The 21,846-nt window shown below is 42.1% G+C and overlaps 1 protein-coding gene across 1 annotated transcript; it reads left to right on the top strand.

Moving 5' to 3' along the window:
• Positions 1 to 53: 53 nt before the first annotated feature.
• nsfa (N-ethylmaleimide-sensitive factor a) lies at positions 54 to 20,601 on the top strand. The gene is made up of 21 exons (XM_027028124.2): positions 54 to 663; positions 7,513 to 7,598; positions 10,627 to 10,726; positions 11,046 to 11,085; positions 11,265 to 11,431; positions 11,672 to 11,779; positions 12,035 to 12,110; positions 12,204 to 12,359; positions 12,693 to 12,892; positions 13,208 to 13,373; positions 14,117 to 14,191; positions 14,298 to 14,485; positions 16,142 to 16,237; positions 16,526 to 16,682; positions 16,795 to 16,928; positions 17,063 to 17,129; positions 17,224 to 17,303; positions 17,538 to 17,672; positions 17,993 to 18,106; positions 18,479 to 18,534; positions 20,251 to 20,601. Exons 1-21 carry the CDS (start codon positions 652 to 654, stop codon positions 20,270 to 20,272), a joined length of 2,235 nt encoding a protein of 744 aa, XP_026883925.2. The 5' UTR covers positions 54 to 651; the 3' UTR covers positions 20,273 to 20,601.
• The last annotated feature ends 1,245 nt before the right edge of the window (positions 20,602 to 21,846 follow it).

Here is a 21,846-nt window from a genome sequence, read left to right as displayed (position 1 = left end):
AGTTGATATGAAAACAAGTATGCTCACATTGACTTGAAAAAAGATGCAGTGTTTGAAGGGTTTTTTTTGTTTTTGTTTTTTTTTATGTTCTTTTTTAAGCAGTCTATTTAGATTTTACTTTTTATTTAAACTAACTGGATAGTGGGCACAAATGAGGTGTTATTCTGACCTCCTGAGCGTGCCCTCGTGTTTCTTGTCCTCTAACCATGACCGTTATACAAAATGCTGAAAAAAAAGGATCACTCAAGGAGGTGCTTAATTGAATTTGGGATTACACTTTGTTTTAGTTTATGGGTATAAAAAAAACTGAGCACATGGAAAAACTATAGTCCCGTGCAGTATTTTAGGAGGATATAAGGATAAAGTAGCAGCGATTACGGTTACTAATAACACTGCCCTCTGTTTAGATTTATAACTATATTCCAATCTATAACGTTCCAAAAACCGTGACCAGTTGAAATATTCGTATATTCGTTGTATTGTTTATTTTTTTTGAGTAATATCTGAGTTTCGTATAGCGAATGGCAGCAAGCGACTTCACTATGCCTCCAGCGCATGCGCAGTGCATCCGAGTGTCGCTGTCCACTTTGTGGGTGCTGATCCGCGGAGCCTCTGAACTGCAGAGCTTGAGGAGCGTCACCATAGACAAAGATGGCGGGCCGGGTAAGAGAGACTCCTAATTTAATATATTCTGTCATGGCGCCGCACACCTGGGTGTCAAGAACTGAGGTAGTGCTACATTAAATCCCCTCCTTATAGTTTCCTTTCGACTGTAGGTTAGCGCGTATGCCATCTGAGCTGGTCTGTGCTATATAGCCATGGTGGACAGATAGGCTGACTAGCACAAAAACGGCTGCAATAAAAATTGGCAGCTCTGTGCGGCAGAGCAAATACAGGCTGTGGCGATGTGTTTTTATTTGTAACATCCGTACGTTGCAAACTAACTATTAATACGCTTCTAATAGCTGATAATACGCCGAGACGGAACAAGATATGGCATTTATGGACTCTAAGGTTTGGCAAAGCAACACATCAGTTGTCTTCAGTAATTATGCATCTTATTTTAAATGTGATTGCTGCATTGTTAAAATATTGACCGTGTCTTACTGTCAGTAGAGGTGAAGCTATAGCCTACTTATTTTAGCGCAAGGTGAGGCGTCTATACAGCCTTGTGCTGCTCTGCTAAACAGACTTGCAGCAAAACGCCGTGTTTTCATTAACAGAACAGGGTTCGATTCTTTATTAAACTCAACTGTGCTGATAATGAATGTTATTTGAATGGTTATTAGACGTAGGCCTAACCTTGACACTCTCGTAAAGCCAAGTTTAATCATGTCGCAGTCGCTTTCCGACGTTCTCATTAGTACCTACTGTTCTTAATCAGACATTTACAACGACACAAAATGGATACATAGTGGTGCTCATACCGTTCACAAAATCCTGCCCGTTTTTAAAATACACAATGGTAAGGTTAAAGCACGAGCTAATGGCAGCTATAAGAATCGTAGGCGCGCAACGTTTTTAACCATGTAAAAGACACGAGCCAAATATAGACGGACATCGTCATTACTCTATAGGAAAACTATACTAGCCTCCGTTTTTAGCATGGCAATGAGGCTCATTTTAAAATAATTTTTGTATAGATGTTGGCATCAAGGCACAGGCAGCACTACAAATGTCTATGAAATATTAAGAGAAGTTGTGTACTTAATATACCCTGTATGAAGCTGTTATAGGAAATCAAAAGGCTTGAATGTATCAGCTTGCACACAGTGGCATGAAGACTAAACTGTCGCATTAGACTCTATGTTGGCAAATCGGATAATCCATGAATACTACAGACAATGCTTTCATCTTGGTAGAGTAAGATTGGGCTGACACAGCCCAAAGACGTGCTGGCTTGTGTTGGTCTGTGGCTCTCTGCATAAGTTATGGGAGTAGGCACAGTGTACCCAGGCTGTGGTGTCCTGCTGTTCTAAGCCACTGGAGTCATATATCTACTTCCAGGACTATCTGCAGGTTGCCTCAGTTAAGACACATATCTACACAACAGTGCCTCACTGCCTGCTTTATAACTTACTTTTCAATACAACTAGGTTCATCTGAGCACACAGGGACGTTACCCTCGGTTATGCTGACTCTCAGGACATAACATGATGGCACTGAGATCTAGTCTGAGAGTGCAGATGCAGAAGTGGCTCATCTCACTGTGCTGTTGCAGTCTACTTGTGTGTAGACATAAACCTGGGCACAGATTCTGTAAAATGCAATGAGGCATCCTCCCACACATGGAGCACATAAAGTCCTGGAATGCTGTCTGTTAGCCTATAGTTTGCTCTTTGTAGTAGGAAGCATTTAACATGAACCTCTGAGGTTCGTTAGATTGTGTGATTGTTATTTCTGACAATATTTTTTTAATCCTGTGCTGGAATGCGATTTGACATAATCTGCTGTCCCCAACCCCCCAAAAAACTAAAAAAAAACCTAAAAACACCCCAGCGGCATGTTTTTGGAGAGGGAGAGAGAGAACAGCGTAATCACTAATCCCTGGAGCAGCTATATTTGAACAGTAACATGCTCCCAGACAGGATACAGTCAATGACTCATTTACTCTCTTCATCTCAGAAAACAAAGATATGTTCCATTAGCAGCAGAATGTGATATAGTCTAATACCTTTTTAGAATATTTCTGTACTGTTTTACAGTGGAAGTAAAGAAGTGACCTTCAAATGCGCTTCTGTGGTTAACCAATCAGAGAGCAGAGATGGATTCATTACAGAACGGTGTGGGTGGGATTTTCTGGAGAAGGTTTCTGATGAGCCAGTTAGGTTTTTTACAGACTTTATTTTTCTCTGAGAATAACATCCTTCTGTTTGGTACTATCATGACGCACATCCAGTTAAATCTGATCTTAGCTACTCCCATGGGTTTAAGTTAAATCGGTTTGAAATCCAATTCCCCACACTACACTACTTCCTGTACTACACCAAAAAAATAAACTATTTATTTATTTAGATTTTATTTACTTTTATTTACTGTCAATTGTTAAAGGTTACACATTTGGAAGATGCTTTTATCAAGAGCAACTAAACATTTCAAGCATCTTAGAGAGGCAGAGGCAAATGCAGTGATAAGAGTCTTACACAAGCACTCATGTTGGTATAGTACAGAACACTTATCCAGTGTTTGAACCCCAGTCCCCCACAAGGTTGGTAACATTGTTACCCACTTTACTATACGAACTATTTGGTAGCCTTATGTAAAATAAGTGAACAAATGACAGGTCTAAGTGTAATGCTGGTCTTATATTGCCATGCACAGGCTCTGTGATATAGTGGTTTCTGTCTAAATAATATAAAATATTAATTAAAATATTCCAAAAATCCTAACCCTAAATGTTTTGTCAGACTGTGTGATTAGACATTAAAGTAGCATTGAAAAACTACCCACAGTATTTGACACTTGGTGCTGTTATAACTATTTTTAAAGCACCAGTAATTAGATTACAGTCTATTATACTATTTAAGAGCCTATATATACCTTTTGGAATATGGGTGTAGAAGAAGAAAATGTGGCAATGACTATTTAGTAAATACACTGAAACTACTTTCATCCATAAAATAAAAGCTTGAAATGGTCTCTAATCTGCATAGCATTTCATGGGTGTTTAAGATTAGGGACAAAGCATTATTTGCTGTGTTCAATGTTTGTTGTCCTTGCATTTACAAGAGAAATATATTCAGTTCAAGTGCTTGTTGCAGTATGTTGGTTAAAGATGACAATCTAGTAAAAGCAGAATAATAATTTAGACAGGTACACCCTCAAATTAGCAGTAAAATATTATTCCTATGTCTGATTTTACTGATGGAGTACTGGTGTTTTTGTTTTGTATTCTGTGACTAATATATTGACTAATAAAGGTTCATGTGGAAGGATGCAGCCTAGAGACTAAAGCAGTGTTCCTGCCCTGGAACCAGCCTAAATGCAGTAAGCTTTTGTCCTGCAGATCACTGGATCCACCCTTAATGCAGTGAGCTGGTGTTGCTCTGTATCACTGATCGTTTGGTTTTCCTGGTGCCTGAGTAAACATCTCTCCTGATGAGCAGAATCATTATATGCAGGGCAGGGTTGCCTGAAATAGCTGAGTTAGATGTTTTTGTTTGGCAAGCTCACTGATCCACAAACAGATGAAAAGACTCAATTCTGTGGTAAATGAATCTGTACAACATGAGGTGTATAACACTTTCATACTGGATACTGCAGTAGTTCAAAGTTTATTTGTCACATACAGGGTCATACATGATGTAACTGGCAGTGAAATGCTTTAGTAGTTCTGTGGAATGCACCTCTGGAGTAGGAAACCCTGCTACTGCTCGACTGCCACAGACCTGCTCTTTGACTGCCGGTGTTTCAGATACTTTAGATTTGCTAGATGTTTCGATAGGAAATGTTTCTCCTCTTCTTACCTCACTGAGACCAGGAACCTGCCACAAAGTGCTGTATATTTAATAGAAATAAAAGCTGGGTTCTGAAACCTCATCACCCATTCGAAAATTTCCAGTATATGTCTCTTTAAAAATAAAAGCCTGTAGCTTTTTGGAGTGGTGGAGTCTAGTATTAAATGTGATTCATTTGTTCTGATTTGCCCCAGTTAAGTAGGAGCTGATGGTTTTAAAGCTTGAAGATGCCTGCAGCCTTTTAACCCGCCGTGCCCGTGTGAACTCACATTCCGCCCAGCCCTCTGCCACACTGTGCTGAGTATGAGCGGCCCCACCCCCCTGCTTGCTCCACGTTCACACCTGCCCCAGGTCTCTGTATTTCTAGCTCTCAGCCCTCTGTCTGATGTCCTCTTCCCCTCCCTTGTGCTTACATTGGTTATCAAGGTCATTATATTTTGGAAGGTATGTATTCTTTCTCAACATGGGGCTCACCACCACTGTTGACTGCAGTGACTGAGGCCTGGGCTTGTCTTCTCGGTTTAATCTGGCAGCGGCCTTGGCCGCTCCAGTGTTGATCTGAAGGGTGACAGCTTGGCCTCTGCTTGGTACCAGTACCACTATTCCACTGCCCAGAGGAGAGACAGTACTGCATTATTTTACTATCAGAGATGGAGTCCAGCCAAAGACAAAATACTGTTACTTTACTGCCAGAGGGAGTACATTAATTTCCTGCCAGAGAGAAAGTACTGTTATTGTACTGGTAGAGAAAAAATGCTGATTATTATTATTATTATTATTATTATTATTTACATTTGTATGGTGCCTTTCTCAGACTCAATGACGCTTTACAGACAGGTATCAGCTTTTTTTTAACATACACAGATGTGTTTATTACTTGTTAATTACACATAAATTTACTGTCAGAAAGAATGTTACATTATTTTACTGCTAGAGAAAGGAAGCATATATTATTTTAGAGAGGGAGAGAACTTTGTTTTACTTTGTTTATTTATTTGGTGGTGGTGGTCTTTTACTGTCACAGTGTGAGTGCTCCATTCTTTTAGACAGAGAATTGCATTATTTTAGTAGGTTAAGAGCATCATTCATTTAGGTACTACACAGATTTCTTTTCCTCTCATGCAAAAAATATACACTGTGAATCATCCTGTTCTTGCTTTGAGATGAATTTGCAGAGTGTGATCGTTTGTCCTGCATACTCACCTGTGCTTCAGAACTCTGGAATTTTCTTTTCCTTGCTCACAGTGCAAAACCACAAATTGTAGTAGATATGTGAATGAATGCTGTCTCTTTAGATGGCAGGTTTAGTGTTCGTGTTGGAGACAGACATGGAGCTGTGTGTGATGAGACAGAGCATGGGGTGAGGGGGGTACGAAGACACGTGAGGCTTATGGTTTACCATAAAGAGGCAGAAGAGGTCGGATGACGTGACCCCTGAAGCTAGTACACCTGTTCTCTCAGGGGATTCGGCTTCTCTCTGGCCTGCAGTGTCTGAGTGCACTGCAGTCGTGCATGTGTGTGTGCGCATGCACTGCTGAGATCACAAATAACATCAGACAATGTGTGTATGAAACATGGTTTGGCCTGTTTGGTGTCAAGGGCCATAACATTACAACATCCACAATTCTGTGATTCTTTGACCGCAGTTTAAAGATTATCCTATTTCTTGTCTGTCAAGGTGAAATTTTACTATTAGAGAAAGTCCACACAGCTTCCATTCAGGCTAGTCTTAACCCTAACCTAACCCTATCCCTAGTCTTAACCCTAACCTAACCCTATCCCTAGTCCTAACCCTAACCTAACCCTAACCTAGTCTTAACCCTATCCCTAGTCCTAACCCTATCCCTAGTCCTAACCCTAACCTAACCCTATACCTAGTCTTAACCCTAACCTTTGCCCTGGTTTGTGGATGTTTTACCAGTATCTGAGAAATCCTCTTCTAAAACATGTCCCAAATTACATGATGTGAAATTACTCTCTAAAATGTTTGTTTGTGTTTTGGAGAGACCAGTACAGGTATGCTGGTAAGACCCTTATCAACTAATATAGTGCATGTCCACCTCAGTAAACCAAATGAAAGACTATATTTAATCAAAGTTTATTCCTGCTAGTCGACTGACCTAAAAACTACCCTTAGCATACCAGTGATGGTCATTTGAAATACGTATTGAAATAGAACGCATTATATCCCAGTACAGGATGCTTTTTTTAGTCACATGCAGGTAGTGTGTTAATATGAAAGCAAATAGAACCTCAACTGATAGTCACCAGACCTCCTACAGAGTTCTCCTGCTTCAAACACTTGACCTGTGTGTGTTGGTCTATGTGCTGGAGCCACTGCCTGCTAGGCTTCTGGCTGCTCTGTTTATTTGTCTGCTGGAGACACTGCCTGCTAGGTTTCTGGCTGCTTTATATTTTTGTGTGCTGGAGCCACTGCCTGCTAGGCTTCTGGTTGCTCTGTGTGCTGTTTTGTTTTATTTTACTGTGTTTTTCTCAGCCTTTAATAAACTGCATTTCTTTGTACAGTGCATTGGCATTTTTAGCACTGTTTCATGGTGTCGTTCACTTTCTGGGTCTTTTGGCTGGGTTTGCTGTCTGCTACTCTTTTTGGCTGTCAAAAACATTATAAACATTTTTCTCACTTTCTTTCTTTGGTGCTGGTTTCCTTGTTTCTCTGTTGAAGAGTTCATTACTTGTCTTTCTGGCTGCAGAAGCTTTTAGTTCAGAGCCAGTGGATTTAAGAAACAGGATGTGGGCATCATTTCCACTAAATAATGATAATCATTTGATCTGCCTCACCCACCCCAGCTCCTCATGCTTTATTGAGAGACAGTATATTTGAAAACTTGACAGTCACAGGACCCACCCTGTCTGTGAAACAGAGTATTAAGAGGATGGGCCAAACCCCATCTAAAGCTGCAAATGCTCATCAATAGAAACAAAAAAAGAAAAAACTAACAATGTCAGAAAAAGCCCTGCCTTGTATTTCAACATGCAAGCCATTCTTTCTCCAACACTTTCTCTTAATCTCTTCTTTTCTGTCTCTCTACATCAGACAATGCAGGCGGCGCGATGCCCAACAGACGAGCTGTCCCTGACCAACTGCGCAGTGGTGAGCGAGAAGGACCTGAAGTCTGGCCAGTGAGTAACCAGTCCTCTAGAGTCACACCACTGCAGAGGATCTGGGGAACACTGTATAGTTCTGTCAGACCCATCATAAAACCGCAGCTCACAGACGCAGTCTATGAAACCACACCCCTCAACCACAATTCTATTAAATTGCACAATGCTGTGATACTCATTAAAGCATTAATGGAAAATCTCACATATATTTCATAGGTCACTCATTGATTCTCACTCATATATTCTTTAAATAAGTGCATTTTTATTCCAAAGAAGCATCCAGCTGCTTTGTTGGTATTTGTCATGCTCATTCCATGGCAACTGAACTGCTAACATTAATGACATTGATGTGCATACTGCACTGATATAGTACTCTAGATTGGAGAATGACCCAGCATTATTTGCATTTCCACCTCTGAATTAGCATAAGGGCTAGGATATGTATTGAATATTTATTATAGCCAGATTATATTATATATTTCCAGTGGAATTATTTTTTTTTTTTGGGTGGGGTGAGGTGCCCAATTTGGCAGCATCATGAACATGATGATCTTAAAATGAATAAAAAATAAATGTTATTTATAAAGTAAATATAACAAACATTATATAGTCATTGTGCAATCAGATGTAGAGGTTAAGATTGTGTTTGTATGTATTGTGTGTGTGTGTGTGTGTGTGTGTGTGTGATGGATTCAAAATGGAAGTACATATGAGTTTCCAGAGAAACAGGACATTTAGATAGAGGTCCTTCATTAGCTGTGCAAGCAAAGTGCTTCTGAATTAGTAGTAGGAGGAGTTTTTCTTTGAGTTTCCTAATTTAATTGCTACCATAGCAACAACTGGCAATGCAAACAGATATGTCATTAATGTAGTGTCCATTAGTATTAAAATGCCTCACCACAGGAAACAGCAACTCCTTACCCATCAGCAAATCTTCTCTTGGTTTCTCCAATATAAAGCTACATCTCTCACAAGTAATACAGTATACAAACTCCCACAGTGATGCATGAGGAGGAATGGGGGATGACAACTGATCCTTTTGTGCCAGTTATTTTAGTGACTGCGTTAATAAATGTACATGCTGCAGGCTACAGTACCACAACCACTATTTGAATGATCATTTCTCTTACTCTTGATGAGCATGTCATTGATGTCTGTAGGAGATTTAAAGGAGAATTCTGGAGGATCATGAAGTGTTGAAGTATATCAGCAACTGTTGTATTTGTAGGATGATAAGCCATCACCAAGGGAATTCTTGTAGTCTTAACAGCAGATTGTTTGTAGGTCAGTGCGTCTACTCCGAACAGGTAAGACACGAGTGAAGGCGTCATCTATGACTTCCTCAGGAAACCCGGTTATGAAGTTAATCACACATTTCCATGTCTTTCTAGAGGAAGTCTTCATTCTCACTGAAAATGTGTTTAAGTCTAAGTGGCTGTAAATAACGGATGGAGTTTTTACAGGCCTTGGGGTGTGAAGAACTGTAGTGCGAATAGGAATTTGAGTACATAGGTTTGTGTGTTTGTGTGTATGTGTGGAAGACAGTCTAAGTCTAGGACCCAGATGGTCAGGTATAGGGATGGAACAGTTTGCCATGGTTATCAGGGGAACAGCCATGTAGGGCTTTGGAGGTGAGAAGGAGAATTGTATATGGAATGCTATATGAGAATTTAGTGTGAGTAATGACTCTAGTGGCTGTGTTATAAATGAACTGATGGGAAAATGACATCGTAGTCATGATCGGAGGCTGCGTTCTGAGTGTGTGTGAGTGTGTGTGTGCCTGTGGTGTGTGTGCCTGTGGTGAGTGTGCCTGTGGTGAGTGTGCCTGTGGTGAGTGTGCCTGTGGTGAGTGTGCCTGTGGTGAGTGTGCCTGTGTTGTGTGTGTGTGAGAATGAGAGGGTTAGAATGTTCTTGGACTGCTGAATCAGGCTGCCGCAGTCTCCTTCCCCTGCTGCAGTCTGCCCTACAATACACTGTGTGTGCGTGTGTGTGCGTGTGTGTGCGTGTGTGTGCGTGTGTGTGCGTGTGTGTGCGTGTGTGTGCGTGTGTGTGCGTGTGTGGTGTGTGCGCGTGTGTGTGCGTGTGTGTGCGTGTGCGTGCGCGTGTGTGCGCGTGTGCGTGTGCGTGGTGTGTGTGTGTGTGTGTGCACAACTGTATATGTGTATATGCAGCAAAACTGTAATTGTTATGGATTTTTTTTTATGTGTATTTTATATATTTTCTTGTAAATGAATAAACTTGTTCTTTTAGCTGATTTGAAATAGTCCCTGTTTGTACTTCCTGTTGACATTCTGTAGAGGATCAAAATAATGTTTGGCATTTTGTCATGCGTGGTAATCTCATGTTAATCTTTAATCAAAATTATTTTGGTCCACATTCCCTTCAGTTATGACATTGTAGGAATGGCAGAGGAAACCGTTTAGTTGATTGGAACAGTATCTCTGTACACACTCCTCTCTGTTATGTTTTATTATATTTTACCCCCATCTGGGTACTATGCTATAATTTGCACGTTCCGGTTCACTCAGTTTGCACTGATTTCCACTGACTGCAAAGTCTTTTGTCCTTAATGGACTAGTTCCATTATATCTCGCTTGTCCTGTCCCCTTCACTTTGCTGAGTGGGGGCATCATGCACTTGCTGGTAGAGAAGGCTTTACTTGTATACCTTTTGTACTCTGGAATCATATTCCAGAGATTATTAGGAATAAAACCCTTATGAAGGTTTTTAAAATCTTGATCAAAAAGATGCTTGAGTCCGTTGAGACTGTCTCGTATTTAGTTTAGTATTTTTACTTTATTGTATTTTATATTTCAGAATTTGTATTAATTTTTTATACTTTATCATCATATGAGCTTTAATGTTCCTTATGTATAGCACTTTGAAATTTCAGACTCAGAGTGATATTTCACACACACACACACACACACACACACACACACACACACACACGTTTTACATACTGAAATGAAATGTGCTACCCATTGATCGCCTCACAGCCTCTGCAGACCTCCAAGTGTGACCTGTTGGTCCTGCCCCCCTGCAGGCATGTGACTGTCAAGACCACGCCCACCCATAAGTTTGTGTTTACAGTGAAGTGCCACCACACGGTGGCGCCAGGAACCATCGCCTTCAGTCTGCCGCAGGTGAGTCTGGGTTCACTCATGCAGAGAAGCCATTTTTAAGCAGCTGACCCTAGAGTAAGTTTTTTTAGTGAGTTATTAACACACATTACAGGTTTGAACAAATAATTCAATAACTGTCCAGTTCTACAGTGTAGAGCTGTGTTTCTCCAGAGGACAGACAGGCTGTGCACATCAGATCACATTATAGCCCACAAGCAGCTGAAGAATGGGAGCGGTCTACAGGGGGCATATCTCGAACAGCTGAACTGTCTGATTAAAGCTCTCTGAATAGTCTGTAATGGGCACACTGATCTGTTTACTCCATCTCTCCTTCATAAAGAGAAAATGGGCTGGTCTGTCTATTGGACAAGAAGTTGAAGGTGTGTAGAATTATCTTAAATGATCTGTTATAAATAATTCTAAAACGTAATCTGCTAAACCAGTATCAGACTTTAGCCCTTTAAGCAGTAAAATGTGTTCTAAGAGCCAACCGTCAGCACATGTATCTGTTCGCTCTCTACGTGTTTCCCACTCAAACGGCTGCTGTTCCACCTGTTAGTGTCCAACTACAATTTTGATAAGTCGAAGCAGTGCATTGGTGCTATGACGATCGAGATAGACTTCCTGCAGAAGAAAAGCACCGACTCCAGTCCTTACGACTCGGACAAGATGGCTAGTGAGTTTATTCAGCAGTTCAACAACCAGGCCTTTTCTGTGGGGCAGCAGGTAAACACTCACTTCAAATGGATTTTGAATCTGTTTTTGTTTTTTTTCCTCTTACACTGCTGAAAAAAGCAGCGCTTTGGACATGCTGGATGCAATCTATTCAGCAGATGTACACAGTACCCAGGAGTTTGACTTAGCAGATCAGTGCGAGAACAACTGCAACATTGCAATAAACACGAACGGTGGTCTAGATGGTGATGGCTGATTGTGTGTGCTTGGCCTGCCTGTGCTCTTTTTCAGCTGGTTTTCAGTTTCTGTGATAAACTCTTTGGCCTGGTGGTTAAGGACATAGAGGCTATGGACCCCAGCATTCTGAAAGGAGAGCCAGCATCGGGCAAGAAACAGAAGGTTTCCCTTCATTTCTGTAGCTGTTGAGAACGTTAGCTGTAATTAGCATTCACCCAGTCCTGGGCTGTGTGGTTGGGTTATCCGTTGTCAAACGGCATGTACTACACTCTTGCTGTAAATTTTATATACTGGTCTTCTTAACACAGAGTGGCACTTTAATATTTGTTGGTAAAAAAGACAATTAAAACCCTTGTTTAAACAAATCCCACTCAGACCATCTATTTGTTTGTCTTTCACCGACACCCCGCCGTGTAGATTGAGATTGGTTTGCTAGTGGGAAACAGTCAGGTGATCTTTGAAAAGGCAGAGAGTTCTTCTCTCACTCTGGTTGGTGAGTGTAACCTATTTTGTTTTATGAACATTTAGAACATCATTGATTTTTCAGTTTTTTAATGGAGTATTACGCTTCGTCTTTGCTCATCAGGGAAGGCCAAAACCAAAGAGGCGCGTCAGACCATTATTAACCCTGACTGGAACTTTGAACGTATGGGCATCGGTGGTCTGGACAAGGAGTTCTCCGACATCTTCCGGAGGGCTTTTGCATCTCGAGTCTTCCCTCCAGATATAGTGGAACAAATGGGTGTGCACCTTCAGACATGAACCATCTATACAATTCATTATTACACTGGTTGTGATTTGAGCAGACATGCCACATTTACCAGTTTAAATTGTATTCAGAAATTTCACAAACACAAATTTGAGAAGTCTAGAGCCGTGGTAACTCAGTGGTTAAGGTGACTTGTTACTTGACTTGTAATTGGAAGGTTGCTGGTTCAAGTCCCACCAAGTTGCCACTGTTGGGCCCCTAAGCCCCTTAAACCTCAATTGCTCAAGTTGTACTCAGTTGGGATCTTGTTGTACAGGGTCCTGAACGTGCAGTATTCCCACCAGCTTTACTCCCTGTGACCCGCAGGCTGTAAACACGTGAAGGGCATACTGCTCTTTGGGCCTCCAGGCTGTGGTAAGACTCTGATGGCCAGGCAGATTGGGAAGATGCTGAATGCGCGTGAACCAAAGGTTGTCAATGGTCCAGAGATCCTCAACAAGTACGTGGGTGAATCGGAGGCCAACATCAGGAAGCTGTTTGCAGATGCTGAGGATGAACAGAAGAGAGTGAGGGACCACAGGCGCAACCTCACGCACACACCTCACATGCAATTACACAACTTGACCCTCAAACACACTTACACTTCCTCATTCAACCTCACACAACTTCACCCTCACACACACACAACCTCAACCTCACTCACCCTCATACACATTCACAAAGCCACACACCTCTCATAACTTTACATTCATTCATCCTTACATTCATGCAACCTCACTCGCCCTCACACAACTCACATGGCCTTCATTCCCTCTTTATTCTTTCTAATTGGAGTAATAAACAAAAATGTAACTTTCTCTTTTTTACTCTCTTTATGTAAGCTGGGTGCTAACAGTGGTCTGCACATCATTATCTTTGATGAGTTGGATGCCATCTGTAAACAGCGTGGCACAGGGGCCAGCAGCACTGGCGTGCATGACACTGTAGTGAACCAGCTGCTGTCAAAGATCGACGGGGTCGAGCAGCTCAACAACATCCTTGTCATAGGTATGGCCCTGCACTACACTGCACATCACTGTATGGCCCTGCACTACACTGCACATCACTGTATGGCCCTGCACTACACTGCACATCACTGTATGGCCCTGCACTACACTGCACATCACTGTATGGCCCTGCACTACACTGCACATCACTGTATGGCCCTGCACTACACTGCACATCACTGTATGGCCCTGCACTACACTGCACATCACTGTATGGCCCTGCACGGCACATCACTGTATGGCCCTGCACGGCACATCACTGTATGGCCCTGCACTACACTGCACATCACTGTATGGCCCTGCACGGCCCTGCACGGCACATCACTGTATGGCCCTGCACGGCACATCACTGTATGGCCCTGCACTACACTGCACATCACTGTATGGCCCTGCACGGCCCTGCACGGCACATCACTGTATGGCCCTGCACGGCACATCACTGTATGGCCCTGCACTACACGGCACATCACTGTATGGCCCTGCACTACACTGCACATCACTGTATGGCCCTGCACTACACTGCACATCACTGTATGGCCCTGCATGACACCGAACATCACCAAACATCACAGAACATCAATTTGCTTCTGAAACCTTGTCCTGAATAACACTGAACTGTATTGGAGTGAACCTCACTGCATTACAGCTCTGTGTCTGCACTGCACTGTGTTGCACTGGATCCAACCAGCCTCCATATCTCTGAGCTCACACAAAGTCCTCACCGTCTCCCTCATTTGTGTACAGGCATGACCAACAGGCCAGATCTCATAGACGATGCTTTGATGAGACCTGGCAGATTTGAAGTGAAAATGGAGATTGGTAAGATCTCAGTTCTCCTCTCCATTTTTACAGAACAAACTGTTTCACTTTCATGCATCTACTTCATGCATCACATATTTCTTCTCACCCCCTCTTCTCCGCCCAGGCTTGCCAGACGAGAAAGGGCGTGTCCAGATCCTGAGTATCCACACGGCTAAGATGCGGGAGTTCAATCTGCTGGCTGTTGACGTGGACCTAAAGGAGCTGGCGGCCGAGACCAAGAACTACAGCGGGGCGGAGCTGGAGGGCCTGGTGCGCGCTGCCCAGTCCACGGCCATGAACCGTCACATCAAGGTGTGTGTCTCGCCATGCGCCATGCCCTGCTGGGCAGCAGGCCAAGCACACAAGTTCGCCATGCAAAAACCTAAGAACTGATGGTGGGAGATGTGTAGATCTGATAGTACCAGTCCACGGTTTGGGGACACCTTCTCATGCATTGCTTTTTCTTTATTATTTTCTACAATGTAGATTAATATTGAAGACATCAAAACTGAAGGAACGTATATGGAATTATGTATTCCATAAAAAAGTGTCCAAAACAAACTGGAGTATGTTTTATACTTTCTATTTTTCAACGTAGCCACCTTTTTGCTCTAATCACAGTTCTGCATTCGCTCAGTCAGCTCAATGAAGCAGTCACCTGGAATGGTTTTCAATTAACAGCTCTGCCTTGTTGAGAGTTAATTTGTGGAATTTCTTGGTTTCTTAACACGTTTGAGACCATCAGTTGTGTTGTGCAGAGGTTGGGCTCATACACACTTCTCTATACTGTTCTAAGTCATATTTATGGAAAGAACCACTCAACTAAGTAAAGGGAAGCAACAGAATCATTACTTTAAGACCTGAAGGTCAGTCAATCCACAACATTTTGAATGTATCCCGAGATGCAGTCATGAAAGCCATAAAAAGCTATGATGAAACTGGCTCTCATGAGGACTGCCCCAGGAAAGGAAGAGCAAGAGTTTCCTCTGCTGCACAGAAGTTCTTTAGAGAAACCGCAAATTAACAGCATCTCAGATTAGAGCCCATGTATGTGCTTCACAGAGGTCAAGCAGCAGACACATCTCAACTTCAACTGTTCAGAGGAGACTGCATGAGATGCAAAAAAGTCAAGTGGACGGTTTCTACATGTGTGGTCCTCGCCGTGAAGCATGGAGGAGGTGTGATGGCATGGAGGTGCTGGTGACACTGTTGGTGATTCAGTCAAAATTCAAGGCACACATAACCAGCATGGTTACCACAACATTCTGCAGTGACACGCCATCCCATCTGGTTTGCACTTAGTAGGACCATCATTTCTTTTTCAACAGGACAATGACCCCAAACACACCTCCATTCTATGTGAGTTAGTGTTGGAGTGCTGTGTCATATAACCTGGCCTCCACCATCACCCGACCTAAACCCAGCTGAGATGGTTGGAGATGAGTTGGAATGCAGAGTGAAGTAAAAGCAGCCAACAAGTGCTCAACACCTCTGGGAACTCCTTCAGGACTGTTGGGAAAACCATTCCAGGTGGCTACCTCATGAGGCTGTCATCAAAGCAAAACATGGCTACTTTGAAGAATCTAAAGTATAAAACATGTTCTGGTTTAATACTTTTATTTGCTACATAATACAAATGTGTTCCTTCATAGTTTTGATGTATTCAATATTCATCTACACCTGGGTATAAGAGTAACTTCCTACCAAAGGCAGAGATTAGCTGCATTAGGTGTGTGAGACTGTGGTAGGAGCTAAACTCCGTATGGTTGTAGGTCATCAGACCCCCGGAGGGCCGCCTCTTATGTAGATGGACTTTTCTTCATTCTTAGAATGTGCTCGACTTCCTTTGGTCATTCTCACTGTTTCTCTCTCTCTTTCTGTTTTATGAAGTGTTTGTAAAAAGTGAATCAGAAAGTGTGTTGAGGTTTTGAGCATCCACGTGGCTAAACCTGATCTGCTGTGCCACAGGCTACAGCCACAGTGGAGGTCGACCTGGAGAAAGCGGAGAAGCTCCAGGTCAGCAGAGCAGACTTCATGGGCTCGCTCAACAATGACATCAAACCTGTAAGTAGCAGCCACTCAGTTGCTTTGGGTTTCCTTTGTTTTCCCATTGCACTTTAATCGTGAAAGACTGCAATCTGCTCTCTTGCTGCACATTCTGCCATCCACATAAATCTCCAAATGCGTGCTTTACTGCATCAAGAAGGCTGCCGATGAAATTTCGTTACACTCCTGTATAATAGCTATCAAGACTCTCTTACTTAAACATCAAAGTGGTTTTCAAGGGAGTCGCAATGGAATATTGTTTCCAGTTCTTTGTTTTTGTTCTGAACCTCTGTTCTGTCCTGTAAGGCCTTTGGTACCAATCAAGAGGACTACGCCAGCTACATAATGAATGGCATTATTAAATGGGGGGATGCTGTAACCCGGGTGCTGGATGACGGGGAGCTGCTCGTGCAGCAGACCCAGAACAGTGACCGTACACCTTTGGTGGCAGTGCTCCTGGAGGGTCAGCCAGATCGGACATTTCAAATAACTCCTAGAAATATCTCATTTTGGTGTTTCAACATATTGCAGAATGTACGTGTTATGTGAATTTGTTTTCGATCTGTTTGCTGCAGGACCTCCACACACTGGAAAGACTGCCTTGGCTGCCAAGATCGCAGAGGATTCCCAGTTTCCCTTCATCAAGATCTGCTCTCCTGACAAGATGATTGGCCATTCTGAAATCTCCAAGTGCCAGGCCATCAAGAAGGTCAGTCGGTCGTAGTCTGAATGGTACATCTCAATCACGTCGTCACTTCCTGTGGACATATGAGCGTTATATTGCAGTGGGGGGAGTAACATTTCTTTATTGTGTGGTGTACATCTGTTCATCTCTCCTTCCAGATCTTTGATGATGCGTATAAGTCACAGCTCAGCTGTGTGGTGGTGGACGATATTGAGAGACTGCTGGGTGAGGTCTTGTGTGTTTCACCAAATAAACAGTTACATGACTGACGGTCACGTTTCCTGTAATATTAATAATTCCTCCTGTGATTTATCCACAGATTATGTTCCAATCGGACCTCGTTTCTCCAATCTGGTTCTACAAGCACTGCTTGTTCTCCTGAAGAAGGCACCTCCTCATGTGTGTGTTCATACAGTGGGGTTTACTATTTTGTGTGTGTGTGAGTGTGTGTGTTCATGTTCTTACAGTGGGGTTTGCTATTGTGTGTTTTTATGCAGTACAGTTTTTGTTGTTAGTTTTGTGCGTGTTGTTTCTGTCTCTTACTGCAGGGGTTGGATAGCTCTATAGTATTGACCGATTGGGAAGCATTTGTACTGCAATAACGTGTGTGTATGTGTGTACACGTACGTACAGGGCCGTAAGCTCCTCATCATTGGCACCACCAGCCGTAAGGATGTACTCCAGGAGATGGAGATGTTGGATGCCTTCAGTACCACCATCCACATACCAAACATCTCGAGTGGAGAGCACCTGGTAGAAGCTCTTGAGGTGAAGCCCAGAATCAGTACATCTCAGCTTGGCTGGGGCACTCTAACCTTGATTTAGTGAATAAAGAGTAAACTTATCTCAGTAAATGCCTTTCAAATGTATTGGGCCTTTTCATGATCATAGTGCAATACAAGCCTAAAGCACAGAGACAGAGTTTGGTGCACATGAGAGGCTGTTGTATGTCACGTCCACGTGAGGAATAAAAGTATCAGCTAAATGCAATGAATGTCTTTGGTCTCCCTCACAGTCTTGGCAGTTTTGGTTTGAACCCTTCACCTCCTGATAGACCTTGCAGGTGATGGGTTTGTGTTGTTTGACAGCTGTTGGGGAGCTTCTCGGACACTGAGAGGGCAACCATCGCCCAGCAGGTGAAGGGAAAGAGGGTGTGGATTGGCATTAAGAAGCTCCTCATGCTTATTGAAATGTCTCTGCAGGTGAGCTGCTTTGCTTTACATCTGATAAACAACCCTGAACCCAGAAGCTTCGAAGCCCAGAGGCACAGTGCTATTTACCAAACATTTGTTAAGACGTTTAACATGTACGCTGACTCTTATTAATTTATTTTTTTTTGGGGGGGGGGGATTAATGTAATTTCCATGCAACATTGACAACCTGTCATATATACTTCTCAACATATAACTACTAAACATGCACTAAAAAACAAAACGCATTCAAGGACACAAGTTGCATGGATGATTGGTTGCAGACAGACATACAGTCCCAGGGAAACAGCACATGCATAGCACACGTCTCAGGCAGCACGGCAACAGTGTGATAATGTAGTTTGTTTGTTTTCTTCACTCCAGATGGACCAGGAGTACCGCGTCAGCAAGTTCCTCTCTCTGCTCCGAGATGAGGGAGCGTAAGTTTGGCCATCCTCTCTCACATGTCATCTGTTAGCGCCATCATGGACCAACAACACTGGCACTTCTGCTAATACTCTTCCATCTTGAGTGGAATGAAAAGCCAGAAGAATATTAAATGCACTTTTTATTTTTAATTTCACAACCATCAGGCTGCATGACAACAATCATATCCGGGTTTAAGATCCCTGTGTGCATTGCCAGTGATGGTAAGAGTGGGTAAGTTCATCATGCAGTAATGCTAGAGTAGTTTCCCTAGACGAACCTATAAAGTTGGCAAATCCTTCACTAACTAAACTCTAAGACCAAACAGACAGAGCCCTGAATCTAGTGTACTTAAGACTGTAGAAGTATTTTGCAATTTGTTTTGGTCTATAGAAGTGTGTAGCAGTCTGTACCTGCTTATAGAATTCTGTCAACCTGCAACAGTTTTCCACAGGTGGTATTTTTCACAAATTGAATAATGGTCCTTATTCATGAACACTGCTTAGGAACGAGCGCGGAGTCAGCACGAATGAGTCGGAATGAATGAATGACTTTGCATCGGTTTACAAACATCAAACGAGCACAGCGGTGATCTGAGCAGAACTGATGAATCGGCTCAAATGGACCTTACTGATATAACGCGCACCTTAAGGTCTAAACACGCACCTTCATGTCTAAACCTGTCACCTTAAAACATTCAGGAACCATGCGTGCACAGATGGACTTGAAAGGAAGCAAATCAAGAAGAAAATAAAAATATAAATCAAGAATAAAAATAGCTTTAACTAGAGGCGAGAAGGAAGCGGTCGTTCGTGATCATAATAAAATCACAGCAAGAGCTTGTATGGATGTTGCAGAAGCAACCACATATGCCAAACTAAAGTAAAGTGCCTAGCGTTTAGCTACTCAGCCAATATTGTGTCGGCTCAGAAGTAAAACAGGTGTCTTGTATCGAAACACAAACACGAGAGAATATGCTCTCAGAGAATAACACAACTTCTAAAATTTTTCTGTTTAGACATGCTAATAAATTAAGAACCTAGTTACATAAAAATAAGGCTGCAAAATTCCAGTTTATATTTACCGGAAAATTAGACCACACGTAACCCAGTCAAACTTAAGTGCATATCGTACCTACTTCCAGAGTATTTTACAGTATTACTAAGATGCTGAACAATAAGAGGTTTATCACCACTGAGCCGCCTAAACTGGAGATGTAAACAACTACTACCGAATATCAGACATCCATTTTCAAAAGCAGACCACGTTTATTTTTTGAATAGGGGCTACCTTCTCAGTGATTTGACCACAATAAAAATATTCCCGTCTCTTAGTCTCAGCAAAAAGTTGTTCATAAACTTTTACGCCAGATTTGAGCGTCTTTGATGAACATGGGCCAGTTATCGGTATGCTCTAATTACTGCCCTGAAAAGCGACACCAAAACGTAACTGCGACTGTCTCAGTGATGGGGAAATAGGCTATTTTACACGTGCTGTCTCTTACACCAATATTGCGAGGGGGAGACGCTGCCTGAACGGCGTGATGTCGCCATCTAGCGTGCAAAGTGGGCATAAAGCATACCCAAAGAAACGTCTATAGAAAATTTATTTCAAGTTTATCTTTTCATTTTCTCCCATAAAAGCACACAAATGTCTTGTTGCACGCACATGGCAACACACGACACGTACACTCTGCAATCCATTCACGCTCTTCCTCTCTCACTCTCCAGAGATCGTGGCTTCTACCAGTAGCAAAGCAGATGGAGGAGCCAGACATCTTATCCACTGGCCCTGTAACACATTCTGCATGTTCCATAGCAACTACGACCGACCTTCACAGCTCACCACAGCAGGAGGGCTAGCCTAGGCCGAGGCGCTCCTGCTACTCCTGCCCCACTGCAGTATCAGTCAGTCCCAGTAGTGTCTTGTGATTTTGTGCCGTTTTTGCACACCATATATAACAGTGTAGTAACAACTCAGATGTGTGGATGTACCAAATCATTCAGAGAGAAGCAGAAACAAACCTGTATTATATATTTACTCTGTGGTAATATACACATATCATACTTATATATATATATATATATATATATATATATATATATATATATATATATATATATATATATATATATATATATCATGCAGCATCTGAAATATCTAGATAGGAAATCTTATTGATGTCTGAAGTACAACTGAGCAGTGCTCTATGTAGTGTGAACGTGATCACTTTAATTTCCAAACCACATCTTCACACCTGATTGTGTTATGGTAACACTAGTTGATGACAGTGCTACCTTTACAATGTTGTTCATAATTTCTCATGCATTACCAATCAATCTTGTATCATCATAGATGTTCCAACACTTCACAGACTAATGCACATAATTACTGCCGTTTTTGTTTGAATGTGTTTTTATTTTTTGGAGTATAGCTTGATGTGTTTTTCATGTTCGGTAAGTCTGCTTTAAGTGTCTGTGTGTACTGAAGACAGTGTTCAAGGATCTGGCACTTTTGACAAGTGAATAAGCTGTAATGAAACCTTTAACATGACTGTGATACAATGGGTTCCTTTCCTATTGTCATCTTTATTTGTGTTGGCATGAGTGTGAGTTCATATTTCGAGTGAATGAACTTGTAGTGAAATGTGTGTGTGTGTGTGTGTGTGTATAGATATTGTTCACAAGGATAATTTGTTTGGTTTTTGCTTGCTTGTTTAGCCCCACCCTACTGATTCAGTGCTTAATGCTCGATGTTCAGCACTTTTTTGTTATGACTATTAAAGCTGTATATGGGAAAGAAAAATGTATTATTGCAATAAAAAAAAGAAACAGTCTCAAGGATGGAAGCATTCATGCACTCTCTCTCTCTGTGTGTGTGTGTGTGTGTGTGTGTGTGTGTGTGTGTGTGTGTGTGTGTGTGTGTGTGTACGATTCACTTTTCTTCCATGATGTGATCACTGTTTTTTAAATATTTAACACAGAGTGGATACTGTACTGAAGATCTGGGATTATGGCAGGACTACAGTATGCTTACTACACACTGCATGTGCAAAAGGCCAAATATGCATCTGTTATGCACTGTCCCTCTGTTATCGCCGAAGTCCTGTTTGGGGAAAAGGTGTTTTCCAAAGTACAGCTCACATATACTTAGCATCTCTTTCAAAACAACTGACCTATTAAAACTGAAGTTACCTACTGCCAGCAACAGCAGTAAATTGTTTTTAGTGAAGGAATGATTAAAACAATCTTAGGAAAGTCATAACTTGGATGAGCTGTGGAGAGCCTACATTTCTAAACACAATACGATCAAAGTGCTGACAGTTT

Source organism: Electrophorus electricus, chromosome 1 (assembly GCF_013358815.1).
Source record: "Electrophorus electricus isolate fEleEle1 chromosome 1, fEleEle1.pri, whole genome shotgun sequence".
Classification (NCBI taxonomy): Eukaryota; Metazoa; Chordata; class Actinopteri; order Gymnotiformes; family Gymnotidae; genus Electrophorus; species Electrophorus electricus.
Note: the sequence above shows the minus strand (reverse complement) of the source record. Positions and strands in the feature narration are given on the sequence as shown.